We start from the raw sequence: 12911 nt of genomic DNA on the forward strand, positions 1-12911 counted from the left end.
ATAAAAAATTTTTGTACATAAAAGTGAAAGTGAAAAGTTATTGTGCTAATGTATTTCGGTTGTTTGCAGGCTAAATGTGTGGATGACATTTATTACCAAACAAACTTATTTTATCATAAAAGCAATCCATTACAACAATAATGGAAATACCATACTCCTTTAAACATTTTACTTGAGCTTTTTTCTGCCTGCTAGGAATTCTAGTTATGAGCTTCATTGTGCCAAGGACAGACCAGTCTTTTCCAGACACTTACCCTCTGACAGCATGAATAAGTCTCAGTGATGGATAGGCAGTTCGCACTTTCAATTTATTCTTAAGGATTAATGCATTAACCCACTCCACATGCTTCTCTCCGCCTTTGACCATGAAAGCAGGGATCCAAAGGACACTGTCATTCAGCATGGATAGTCTATGCACAAATTTTTCTCTGTCACTCTCATTCCGAAAGCCTCCAAATGCTCTTTGTACAACTGATGGGTTCATGGTAATAAAATCAGATTTAGTTCCCACATCGGCAGCAAACTCCACCACAGGAGCTAGATTGCACCTGAAGAGGAAGAAATTAATGGAAAAATGAAAATAAATATGAAACATTAACTCAGAAAAATGTGTGCATGAAGGGAAAGCTGAAAATGAACATGCAAGCCCTTTTCAATTTAACGTGAGAAAAAAATACCAGTGACAACAGGTGTGATAACATGCAGCGTTTTACCCAACTTGGACACTCATTAGACAAATTTCTTAAAAACATTAAATGTACATAATGCTGCAAGAAGAAAAAGTTCTTTGTACATTTGAAAACCATGTCATCATGCTTTAAAATGCATTGACAGATAGCAGAGTAGCACTCATGAATAAGAGTATGCTTTCTAACACCTATTACCTTTCATTAGTGTTCATTTGTCATCATGTTACCAACAGCTCACACTCTTAAAGGAAGCCATGCCAGCCAATTAAGGTATAATTTATACAGGTTAGTCATTGCATTTTTTTTACAATACAGTATTTAAATATGATTTACAAAAGAACTTTACCCCATGTTAAATAAGTTTTTGGTATTTTGGTTTTTGGTATTATCACTGCAGCTGATCGGTTGTTTTGTAATTTAGTATTTTCATTTCATTTAGAAATGCAATTTTTGGAAAAAAGCATTAATCTTTCCATTTTTCCTTGACGTCATATTTTCAAACCTTGTTTAATTTTGCAGTAGCTTTGTGATTTTTTCTAGGCTTGAGAAAAAGGTCTCATCAGGCCTTTGTTCAGCATAGTTTTTTACCTCAGTTATATAAATACATGTATATGTAATCACACAGAGGCAGCATTCTCCATGGGCAGCATTGGATGCAGGTGACAAAATGCAATTCAGAAATTAATTGTGATTTCAGTGACCAGTATGATCTGACTGAAACAAATCACCTCCACAACATCCTCAGTGAATTAGCCTGTAGCTGGTATACCCCAAATAAGTATCTTGCCGCAACAATATTTTCACAATTTAACAAACTGCTCTGTTGAGGTGGAGGAAGCTAAGAAGCTATGTTGGAACTAGGTCCTTCAAAACATTTGCTTGTTATTATATTCCTAATATAAATGGTATTCTATTAGTTCTGCAATTCTTTTCTGGTACAGTAAACTTTTTACTTAAGCTTATCCCCTACCATCTTCTAATGGCCAGATCTCCAGTGTCATATAAAAATAACTGAAGTCAGCAGAGCAATATTGATTAACACCTGACTGATTACTAATTCCTCAGAACATCATTTTCATTCCGTAATTATCAACTAAAGAAGTCGTCCTATCTTCTTCAGAAAGAAATGTTCTGAAGACCATAAAGCCTACATATTCTTAGGAGATAAAGCTGTCCAAGTTTCTGATGACATGTGGGCAGATGTAAGCTTTCTTAGGAAATTGATTTACATTCTTCAGTATCTTTATACATCTATTCCACAAACCATCTGCATGTATTACAGGCTGCTAAGAGTAATATCTTTTGGAAAATGGTAGTTAGGGCACAAGAAAAACTCCCACTGATTTCAATACTGGCTTTGAAAATTTTTTCTAAAAAACTTAATGCATGAACATATAACCTGGAATTGTCAAAATTTTGGTGTTGCATAAAGTCTAAAAAAAAAAAAAAAAAAAATCAAACCAAAGACTTAAAATCAACCAATCAAATTCACTGAATTACTGCTGCTTTTGAAAATACCTCTTTTAAGGGCAGACTGCACAACATAATGAAGGATTCTTGCACAGCAGGATTTTTTTCAGTAGTCACACATATATGCATATGATGACATCTATTACTTACAAACGTAAGACAGAGCTTGACATTGCAAATCCTGCTCTCTCTGTGTCCAACTCTGAGAAGCATCTATATACCAACACTACCTGTACGCCATAGGCAAAGTGTGCAAATATAACAAAGGCCTTACGGTTCTAATATGATTCCATGTCTTTTGACAGCTCCTTTCTGATCTGCCAACAGCATCAGTGCCAAAATCTTAAAAGTGTATGCAGTTTGAAACAAGTATATAAACGTAATTTCACCTAGACCCTGAAAAAAATCACCATAGGCATACCAAATACGTATCTTGCATGTCATTACTGCTTCAACAGTAGTATACTTAATATCCAAAACTGTATTTTAGAAAGGTACACAGTATAAGCAGTATGAATTCTATGGCACATTCAGATTTTTCAAGTATAACTTCAGAAAATAATGAGCAATCTAAATACACTCAGTAACAATGGAGTTGTCTATGAACAGTTAATTTAGAATTTTAATCATATTTTTCAAGCTTCATTGTCTCAAGTTAGACAGCTGATTAAAATAGTAGACGCAGGTAAGGCATTTTGTTTTCCAAATGCTGAGCACCTCTTAACCTTTGATCTTTTAAAAATTCAGTTATATAAATATGGATTAGTAGCAGTGCTGAAGTTTGAAATAATGTGGGAAGCACACCTGCACTTTGAAAGTCTCTGTTTTCAAAGAAGTAACTAGATGCTGTTAGCTGTACACTGCTAAGACTTGTTTTAGTAGAATACAAGTGTAAGACAAGCTCTACACAAATTTCTAGCTCTGTTAAGGAAATAAACATTACTAGATTAGTTGCAGTTGACCAAGTTATAAAAATATTACCCTCATTAAGCCACTTCTCATTTTCTTAGCGGTTACTTCCTTCAAAGAATGATTCTAGTGCTCATTAAATTAGAAGTGTCAATATTGAATAATTACTCTATATTTATCCACAAAGTTGGAAAATATAAAACACCTGCTAAAACCCATCAATTAAAATCAGCACATTCTTCAGTAGGGAGTAAATGAAGCAGTTATGTCAGAAGTGTTTCCATACAAGTTCAAGAGTTTATGTGGTAGTGATGAACTGTAACACTTACCCTAAACTGCTAATACCAGATAACTGATATTTCCAGATGAGTTCCAGAAAATTTTATAGAAAGGTATGTTTCAGGGCTAATAAGACTAGCTATTGTGTATTTTGTATATAGACCTGAGTATATGTAAATAGCTTTAGTTTCCTGTTTCAGAACTTTTATCTTAACCTCTAATGCATCTTTATGCTATGCCACAGTTTCATACAGTTGTTAGAAATTTTAAGTTTATTTTGTTAGCAGACGTCAATTATCTCCCGTCAATTCTCAGGACTCTTTCAAGAAAACTTTGTATTCAGAGAGACACATAAACTTATATTTATTTTCTTTTAAGTCAAATTAAGAAGCCTATTAACTGAACAACTTTGAAATAGGCAATGCAATACCCTTCCCTTGTTATATTCTTTAATTCTAGCTCATTTGTTGTAAGGCACAGAATGCCAAATATATCCACAACAGTGATGAGGGGGTGAGGGGGACTCTGCACCACAAGCTTTACAATTACGTGCCTAGAAATTTGTACACAACAAATGAAACCTTACTTTTTTTTTTTTTTTTTAAGTTGCATTGCTATATCAAACCCAGCAGGAAGAATAGATAGAAGACTGTAAATTACTGAGTTTCCTTTTTCTCACATGCCACATTATTGATACCTTGCAACTATATGATTGTTTAAAATTTGACTCCAAAACACAATTTTCTGCAACATACCATCAACTTCCATTCATTCTAAAAAAACTTCAGTATTGCCTTCATGTTAGTCAGCCTGCAAGTAAGTGGGCTGCAGGTCAAAGCTGAGCAGGACAAACTTGCTATGAGGTTACTAGCACTGAGAATATGAGAATGGCTTGGAATTAACAGTCACACACAGCACTGAAGATTGACTTGAGCAATTAAGCAGACAGCTGTAAATATAAGCATTGAGAATATACATCACATTATATAAAGGTTTGTAAATCTCCTTCTCCTTAGTCCAAGATATTGACTGTTTCCAGAGAAAATTATGAAATGCAGCTTGCCCCAGCAAAAACAATTTTGCAAAATAATGGTTTTCATGAGTTCCTTTGGTTTCTTTTTTTTCCATAAAAATTCACTGTAAGTCTATTCTTTAAAACTAACAAGCTTATGGCTGTTTTTTCTATGTCATTTTGTTTAATCAGAAGCTCTAGCTCTTTCTTTTTTCCCTTGCACTAAACTAGCAAATAATTAGAGTCATTATTTGCTCCCTTACTTCTTCTAAGCACTCTCTACAGTAGAAGTGTTCAGAAACTGGTCTAATGAGACAAAGATTGGTACATTTGTAAAAGGGGGTTAGGAAAAAAAACCTAAGTAAGTGGGAAATGTTCATAATCTGCGTGATTGGTAGTATCATAGGCAATAATATGCAAGATACCTCAAATTAATGCTGCAGTTCCTGTTCTTCCCATGACATCAGCCCAGACTATACCCAAAACCTCAGCACAGCCATTTCAACAGGGTAGTTAGTCTAAACTTAGTATCAGGCATCAATTATACGATTTAGGTAATCTGTAAGTTTACAGGGCCACCTAAGTTACATAGTATTTGTGTATAATCATGATGCTGAGAGGCAAATATATATATATATATAATATTCAGAGTAAAAATGCAGAGGTTCTCACACACAAGCTTTCAGTGTGATAGCAAAAGATTTTCAACAGGAATATGCACTGCGATGCTATCACTAAAGAAGAGATCTGGGGTGAAAGGGAAAAATTAGTTCATGTCTGAAATATCACATGGTATTTGGGTATCTGTAGAATAACCAAGATCCTTAGATACACAGACCAAAACGTCTCAGTGATTGAAAACCTGCTTCTTCCACAACTGCCTGTTGCTTGTATTAGTTACAGTGGGATCTATTAAGGAAAAATGTGGGGAAAAAAGAACCAAACTGCCAATGGCTGGAGTTGCATGCCATGAGAAAAGACTGAAGAATGGAGTAAGTGCTGCTATACCACACTTACATCAAAGTAATCAACCCTGGTTTTACTGTGACGCCTTTATGGCTCAAACACACCCATAACATACTTAGCCTTTTAGAGAGCAGAGCTTAACAAAGAAAATAATGAAATTATATTCACAAAAATACACTCAAATGAGAAGTCAGTTATTCCACAGAGATTCAGTTGAGCTTGCTTGGTCACTAATAAACATACAGCTCATACATATGCACGTAAATGTCCAATATGTAATATTCATAGGCCATATATCAGTATTCTTTTTCAAGTTAATTTTAAATAAACGCCATAAAAATTTGCTCGAGTAAAAGTGATTATTATTTCCATTTTATTTGATATTGAGAACTAAAAGAATATTCTTCACACAGTAATAATGCAAGAATTGGCCATGAATCTGTACACTTGTTAATCCTTCAACAATCTGTGGACTTGAGATTTACAGGTTGAAATAAGTATTTAGAAACCACTGTAAAGCCCAAGCTGCACAAAAGTGCTGTAAAAACATGCTTTGTTTCATTAGTATCTTCTCCTTGTAGAGCAAAGCCAAAAATATCCATCACACAATATTAACCACATACACTCTGAGAAGCCAAAAAATGAAAATTAGATTGTTGCTGGAAGACATAACATTAAACATCTCTGAAACATATGACATTACCTAAACTAGTATCAATAACATACACTCTTTCCTGAATAGCCTGCAAGCTTTTATATTCAGGTTCATTGGATACCCAGATTCCTGTATGAATCACAACTGCAATCTTGAATTCAAAGATTCTTGACATTTTAAGAAACACTTGGATGTGAAAGTAAAATTCAAGGCTCAAACACACAGGAGGAAAAAAAAAGTTAAATTCAAGGCAGCAGACAACCTAACAGCTGGAGTACTCTCTACCCAGTCTACTTGCAGGAAGCACATCACCCTAATACCTGTGTATATGTAGCACATCATTTCACCCAGTTCTTCAAATAAAGGTGTGCAGCAGCACTGTGGTAACTTTCACATACACCCAAAAAAGGGAAATTTACAAAAAAACCACGCACAAACCTCCTATCTCCCCCCTGCCAAATCTAATGATTAGTAAAATGTATGGATTCTCACATGTTCTGTATACTTGTTTGGCTCCTGACAAAACTAGAATTGCTTCAAATTAACCATAGGGATTTGGATTAGCAGGGAATTCCCTGACATATCCCACTTCACCCCAGTCCTTATCCTCTGCACGGCACAATAGAGAATGTTTCACAAGAGTTGCAAGCTGTGTAGAGTCTCAGGTACAGCATAATTATGGATTCTATTCACACACAGGAATCACAGCTGTCTTCTATGATGTGCCATGCAAAATATACTATTATTGACCTGATATCCCCTTTTATAACACAAGTCCACAAGAATTCTGAATTTATGACTGATTTCACTTCAGTTAGAAGATGCATTTTTGTACCATCACCTGCTAATAAACTTCATTACTTCTTGCTGCCCAAAGTAGAACCTATACTGATAATCATTAAATTATTTCTTCCTACCACCTTCCTTAACACCAATGACTGAAATGCAAGTTATCCTCAATTGACACAGCACAGTGAAGTAACAGAAAAGGTCTAAGTGGTATTTTAGAAACAGTGGCAAAACACATTATTTACGTCTTTATTACGAGTCCTTGCTGCAACACTACCCATGAATTACAGAGTCTTACTGTTCTTTCCAATATCATTACTTTAACACCAAGATAAAGAAGGGAATTTCTATCACTGAAAATTTGGTGCATATGGGAAAAAAAACCTACAGCAGTGAAATATTGAGAATGCTATTTTAATGTAAGAAAACCTGAGAAATGGAACTTAGTAGTTTCCTGAATACCTGCATCTTTGCCTTTTGATGTGAAAATACCTTTACACATTACTGTCTATAGAGGGCATATTTTATAGGGCAATGCTACAGAAGTGTTACTATACCAAAATGCTACAGAAGTGTTACTGTTCTGATACAGAAAACTTCAGAACAGTTCTGCATCACTGTGAGACAGAAAGGGTTAAAAAAATTTATTATCCTTGCAATAAATTCAGGCAAAATGATTGTTTTCATTGTTTTGGAGAAGCACTTTGGGGTCGTGAGTTTGGAATGTAGAAAAAAGCAGTAGTCTGAACATCCAAAAATGGAGAACGGCAAAAAAGGGAATGTTTAGACTATAACTGTTCTGAACATTGTCACACCTCTTAATCAAAACACTCGGTCAATGAGCAAATGGATTAGTGAAGCTTTCCTGCATTTGAAACTGTTCAGAAAACTACTAAATTAAAAGCTCTGTATCATTAACAACAGAGTAAGCAACTTTAAAAGAATTTTATCCTTTTATCTCAGAATAAGTACAGAAAGAGTCAGGCTAACCCTATGTGCTCTATATTTGGATGCTCATAGGACACCTATTTATTTAAGAAACAACTTTGGAATCTTTGATCATTTGTACATGGGTTTACAGAAGTCACTTCTTACTGCTATTTCCTTAGCCTTCTAAACTTACATCCTTAAATCTCCTCCCATATCACCTACTTAAGAATTAACTTCCTTTTTAAAAAAAAAATAGGAAGTTGCACCAAAGTTGGAATTATAAATGCTTATGGAGGGTACCCAGTGGCCCACCAGCGCAGGGAGCACCAGGTGCTATGTACTGACTGAGCAAGAGATTCAGCTTCATAAGAAGACACCTCTGTATCAGCTCTCACCCCATGATGGGCTGCCTGGAGTAGCTGTCATGCAAGGACCCTTCCAGCAGCTGAAGAAGTCATGACGTGAAGCCAAAAAGGGAAAATTTGGCCAAGAGAAGTCAGGCCTTCTCTAAGGTTCTCCTGAGATGGAAGCCACCCATGTCTAACTTGACTGGAAACACCAAACAGCTACACTGGCGCTCCCCCTTTCTCAGGCACTCAAATCACTGAGCAAGAACATCTGAAGACAATAGCTTTCTGACTTTCTTCTGCTTTCATTTAATGTTTCAATGTAGTGTAACAATTTGTAGGAAGAGACAGAGGGCAAAAACAGAGCTGCCACATTTGAGAGCTGAAAACTGTAATGAGCTAGTCATGATGTATTCAAATGCGATTTTTAAGGGAAGAATCATGTTTTAAAATAAGTCTGTAAAATTGGCAACTTTGCATTCAACAGATCTGGCTCTGAGCATCCAGCTCTACTGGCACAATGGTTATGCTCCAAGCAAGGTGTATTAAATAAATATTTGGACATAAAAGCTGATACAAGTTACAAAAAAAAAAAGTTCCAGAATATAAGTACATTAATATCCTAAATCATTTTTATTCTGACAGATTTATGATTGTTTTTTCCTATCAGCTGAAGGAACAACACAGAACTAAGAAGCACTACCACTCTCTGGTAACATATTAAGATTAGCAGAGAAATTTAAATTCTTCTCCTGAAATGAGCAACCACACCTCCATGATATGGTTGGAAGGCCCGTCCTTTTCTTCTTCCTGAACGGATACACTGTCTTATGCTCATATCACAATTGCTTGTCCACAGAACCAAGACATCAGGGAGAAAGTCAAACAGATCATCCTCTTCTTTGCATAGGATAAACCAACAAATTTATTAATGAGTTTTTTATTATGAATTTTTTCCATGCCAACTTCACTAACCACAAGAATTGCCAAGTTAAAAAATGAAAGTCAAAGGACACTGGAAAAGTAAGAGCTGCATTTGCCCAGCAAAATTTTATCATCGATGATGGCAAAAATATTCAGCTTGATTCCTAGGTGCTGACAGAATTAGCACGAAAACACTCCAATGGGAGAAAGAAGAGTTGTAACGTATAAACTAGGCACTTCAATCCAAAGAAAGAAGCAATTAATATCCTCTCATGGCCGTTCCTTGTCAGAGCAGTACTAAACTAGTCAAACAGCTTCACTCAACAGGCCTGTTTTCCATGTAGTCCAACTGAAATGAAAGGGACTTTTCCAGCAGTAGTGTCACCATGAGAAAAACCACAAGATTATTTACTAGGTTGGGGGGGAGGGGTTTATTTGTTTGTTTGTTTTTTAACAAAATAACTCCAAAACTCTATTTGGCCTCTGCTTTTGAAAAGTTCCCATCATGAATGCTGAATTCCATTAATTTAAAAAACAAAAAAAAAACAAAAAGCCCCCCGACTTCTGATCTTTGGCATTGTTCAAATTCTGAACCCAAAGCTGAACTGAATTCTTTTTGGTACTTACTGACTGCCAGAAGTAATTCCAGGAATCTGGAAGTTACTACTTGGCAATGTAGTATTGTTATTTTACATTTACCCAAAATACAGTTGTATTTTTCAGGAAGTCCTATGTAACTACTGCATTTCAAAATGCACCACTTACTATAACAAGTTCATCTGTTCTGTAAGGTGTAACAGCTAACACAGCCCTGGCATGAGAATTTCAGCATGAGAAAGTGTAGACAATGGGGGAATAAGATGTATTGCATTTAAATCTCATGGGGATTGAGCACCATATATCTGACCCAGCAGCTAGAGAAACAGCTGAAAACAGTACCATGCAAAGAACAGCTCCTGCAACAGCACTGTGCCATTTATACATTTTAAATGTAATCTGGTTGATTATTTCATATTTTCATTCTGATTTATTTTATGGAATCAGAGATTTTGGAATGCTTCAGACCCTTCCTGGGTATACTATCACAATTCAGCATGCTTTAGCTCACCACTACAAAAGTAGCAGAAGTGCAAGGATCAATAATCACTTAACAGGTTGTAAAAACATAAGAGGTAAAAAGGAAAGGAATATGGGAAACAGGAAATAGTTTATAGTCAGCACATGTTTTTTTTTAATCGCAAACAGTGTCCTTGCTTCCCATTTTAACTCGATGGGTCACATTTTCTACTGTCAAAATAGACATGACTTCACTAAACTTGTGGAACTAATCCATTTTATCCTAGCAGAAGATATGTCCCTAGACTCTTGATTTGATGCCGTGAGAACAAAATAAGGCCTTATGTGACCAAGTAATTAAAACCAAGCCACTTTAAAATGTTCAGTAAATACAGTAAATCTGCTTATGCTGACAAGATATTACGTTGCTTGCAAAAATGACCCTTATTTATGCACTTTCAGAGATGTCTGAAGAAGACGAATTGTATTGTTTTACTTGTAAAATTTGCTGTCAGAATTACATGTTGGCTTACAGGCATGCTTATTATTTGAGTCTAGTTTAGGTGCCTATTTTTAAATATTTTTCATAACAGAATTATTCTAATTATCCTGTGTCTCTGTTGAATCAATGTTGTTTGAGAGACATTGTTATATAGAAGGCATTGAATATGCTGGAATATCTCAAAGGAAGATGGACAGTTATTAGTTAACTTTGGATGACTTCAAAGACATTGACAGATACTATCAACTTTAAATTAATTAAAGTGCTAGGTACTGACATTCTTTACTCTTAATAAAGCGTATATTCTGTGTCTTTATCAGTTATTACTAACATCTTCATACCACCTTTATAGGAGCATTAACATTCAGGATATTGAGTTTATTGTACTGTAATGCAAATACTGCTGGTTGTCTGTTGTGTCCTCTTCACTTTCACGGATCTTCACTTTATCATTAAATTAATGGTATTGTTGGTGTTAGATCTAACATTAGAACTGCTGCTCTAAGAAACAATTCTCTCAAAAACACACACTTCTGTTTCAGATCTCAAAAAGAATGTACAGTACTATCAAAATCAACTGGACAGTATATTTAACCAAAATAGTATGATGTACTTGTCACAGCATGTAGGCCTAATGCACTCAGCATCAGGAGATTCTACAAAAATTTTGTTCATCAGCCTATACATCTAGCTGCATACAGTAACTGCTTTTCAGAATACCATCAGGTGGCGAGTAGAATGAGTGCATTTTACTTCTAGCTGAAAGCAAAGAGAGTAACAGTGTCATGGTACATTTTAATACCAGAATCCTAATAGCAGTAGAGGTGAGTGGTTACCAAGTATGCCAGTAACATTAGATCACGTGATTACATATCATGTTGCGTACAACTTTTTTTAAATGGAAGAAGAGGAATGTAGGAAACTATAATTCTGAACAATACTTTGCCTTCTTCTTTAACTTGAAATACAAATGAATTCATTGCTATTTACTTTAAACAGATGTTATGTACATATGCACCCATCCAGACATACATAAATAAATATCATATAGTTTAACCTATGAGATAATCTGTGAACTTCTAAAATGTTTTAACATTGATTTGTAAATCGAAAAATTTCACTGTATTAAAACTCTCTGTAGGCTGCAGGGTCAAGTATTCTATTCCCAGAATCTTATAAAGATTATTATCCACAATATCATCAGACTAACTAGTTGTTATACTGACCACTTTACTAGTCGTACACCATAGGAAAGATGTTTCTCCATTCTAAATAACTGATCAGCAACAGTAACTTCCTGATGTTCCTATTAAGGTTCACCATTCTTCTTTTATTCATACATAAATCTTTAAGAATATTATCTTTACTCCACATGGCTTGAATTAGTTAAAATCTCCTATCAGATATCATCACCTAGTTTCATGGCTAGTTAAAACATGGGGAAGAGCATGGAGATAATTTCAAAGAAATTCAGCACATGATTTAAGTAAAAGTATGTACCTTGCGTTCTGAAAGAAAATTTTCATCTAGAAAATCTAGTATCTAAATTTTTATGTAGTCCTGTTAAATGAATCATGTTAAATCTCTGAGACATAGAAAAGCATGCCATAGGCTAAATGTGGTTTACAAATGTGGTATTTATTTTTTGATTCCTTCTGCAATAAGGATGCTAATTTGAAAGACTATAGTGGTACAAGCAAAACAAATAAGGAAAATTAAAGAGCAGTGTGTTACTGTTTCAGTCGCCACTTGCTAGTACACCTTTCAAATAAAATACAACTTTCATTTGTATATCCTGTTTTATGTACTGAAAAACTGTAATTTTTCTTTTCCGTAGCTTTTTGATATTTTTGTTGCCACTATCCTTCTTCAAGGTGAAAAAAGAAAAAGCAAATAACTCGCAATGACAACTATTTCTATATTGTTTTCTGTCACTGCCCTTCTGTATTCTACCCTTTCACCCTTCTCAAGCCAAACCAATAGGTCCTTTTGCTTTTGAAGCAGAAGCTTCTATCTCTTGCCCAACCTTCTCTACGTCCATATAATGCCAGGCTGTCAAATAAGGCCAGCTATTCCTCTTTATTTTCCATTGATATGTGAAATCCAAAGGTATTCTATTGTGTGTGTTTTCAGAATGAGTAACAAGTGAAGCATATCAACATTTTTTGCCCAAACTGCAGAGAGACTTTTTTAAAGCAATGTGAAGGGATTTAGATGCGTGACTTCCAATTACCTTAATGGCAGCCATCTGGTTCAACATCAATACATCACACTGAAATTTTACCCCATGCTGCACATAAGTAATGGAGTAATTTACAACAGGCCATCTTTATTGGCCAAGAGCTAAGAAAGAATATTTTTGAAGGAGAAAACATTTTGCATT

General features: G+C 35.1%; 1 protein-coding gene across 1 annotated transcript in view; it reads right to left on the reverse strand.

Moving 5' to 3' along the window:
- Window positions 1-12911, reverse strand: part of ST8SIA4 (ST8 alpha-N-acetyl-neuraminide alpha-2,8-sialyltransferase 4) — a 60821-nt gene that overhangs the window by 31876 nt on the left and 16034 nt on the right. Inside the window, exon 4 of the mRNA XM_076362488.1 lies at window positions 255-548. Coding sequence (XP_076218603.1) covers window positions 255-548 — 294 coding nt within the window. The remainder of the gene's footprint in view (window positions 1-254; window positions 549-12911) is intronic.

This window comes from Aptenodytes patagonicus, chromosome Z (genome assembly GCF_965638725.1).
Source record: "Aptenodytes patagonicus chromosome Z, bAptPat1.pri.cur, whole genome shotgun sequence".
NCBI classification, from domain to species: Eukaryota; Metazoa; Chordata; class Aves; order Sphenisciformes; family Spheniscidae; genus Aptenodytes; species Aptenodytes patagonicus.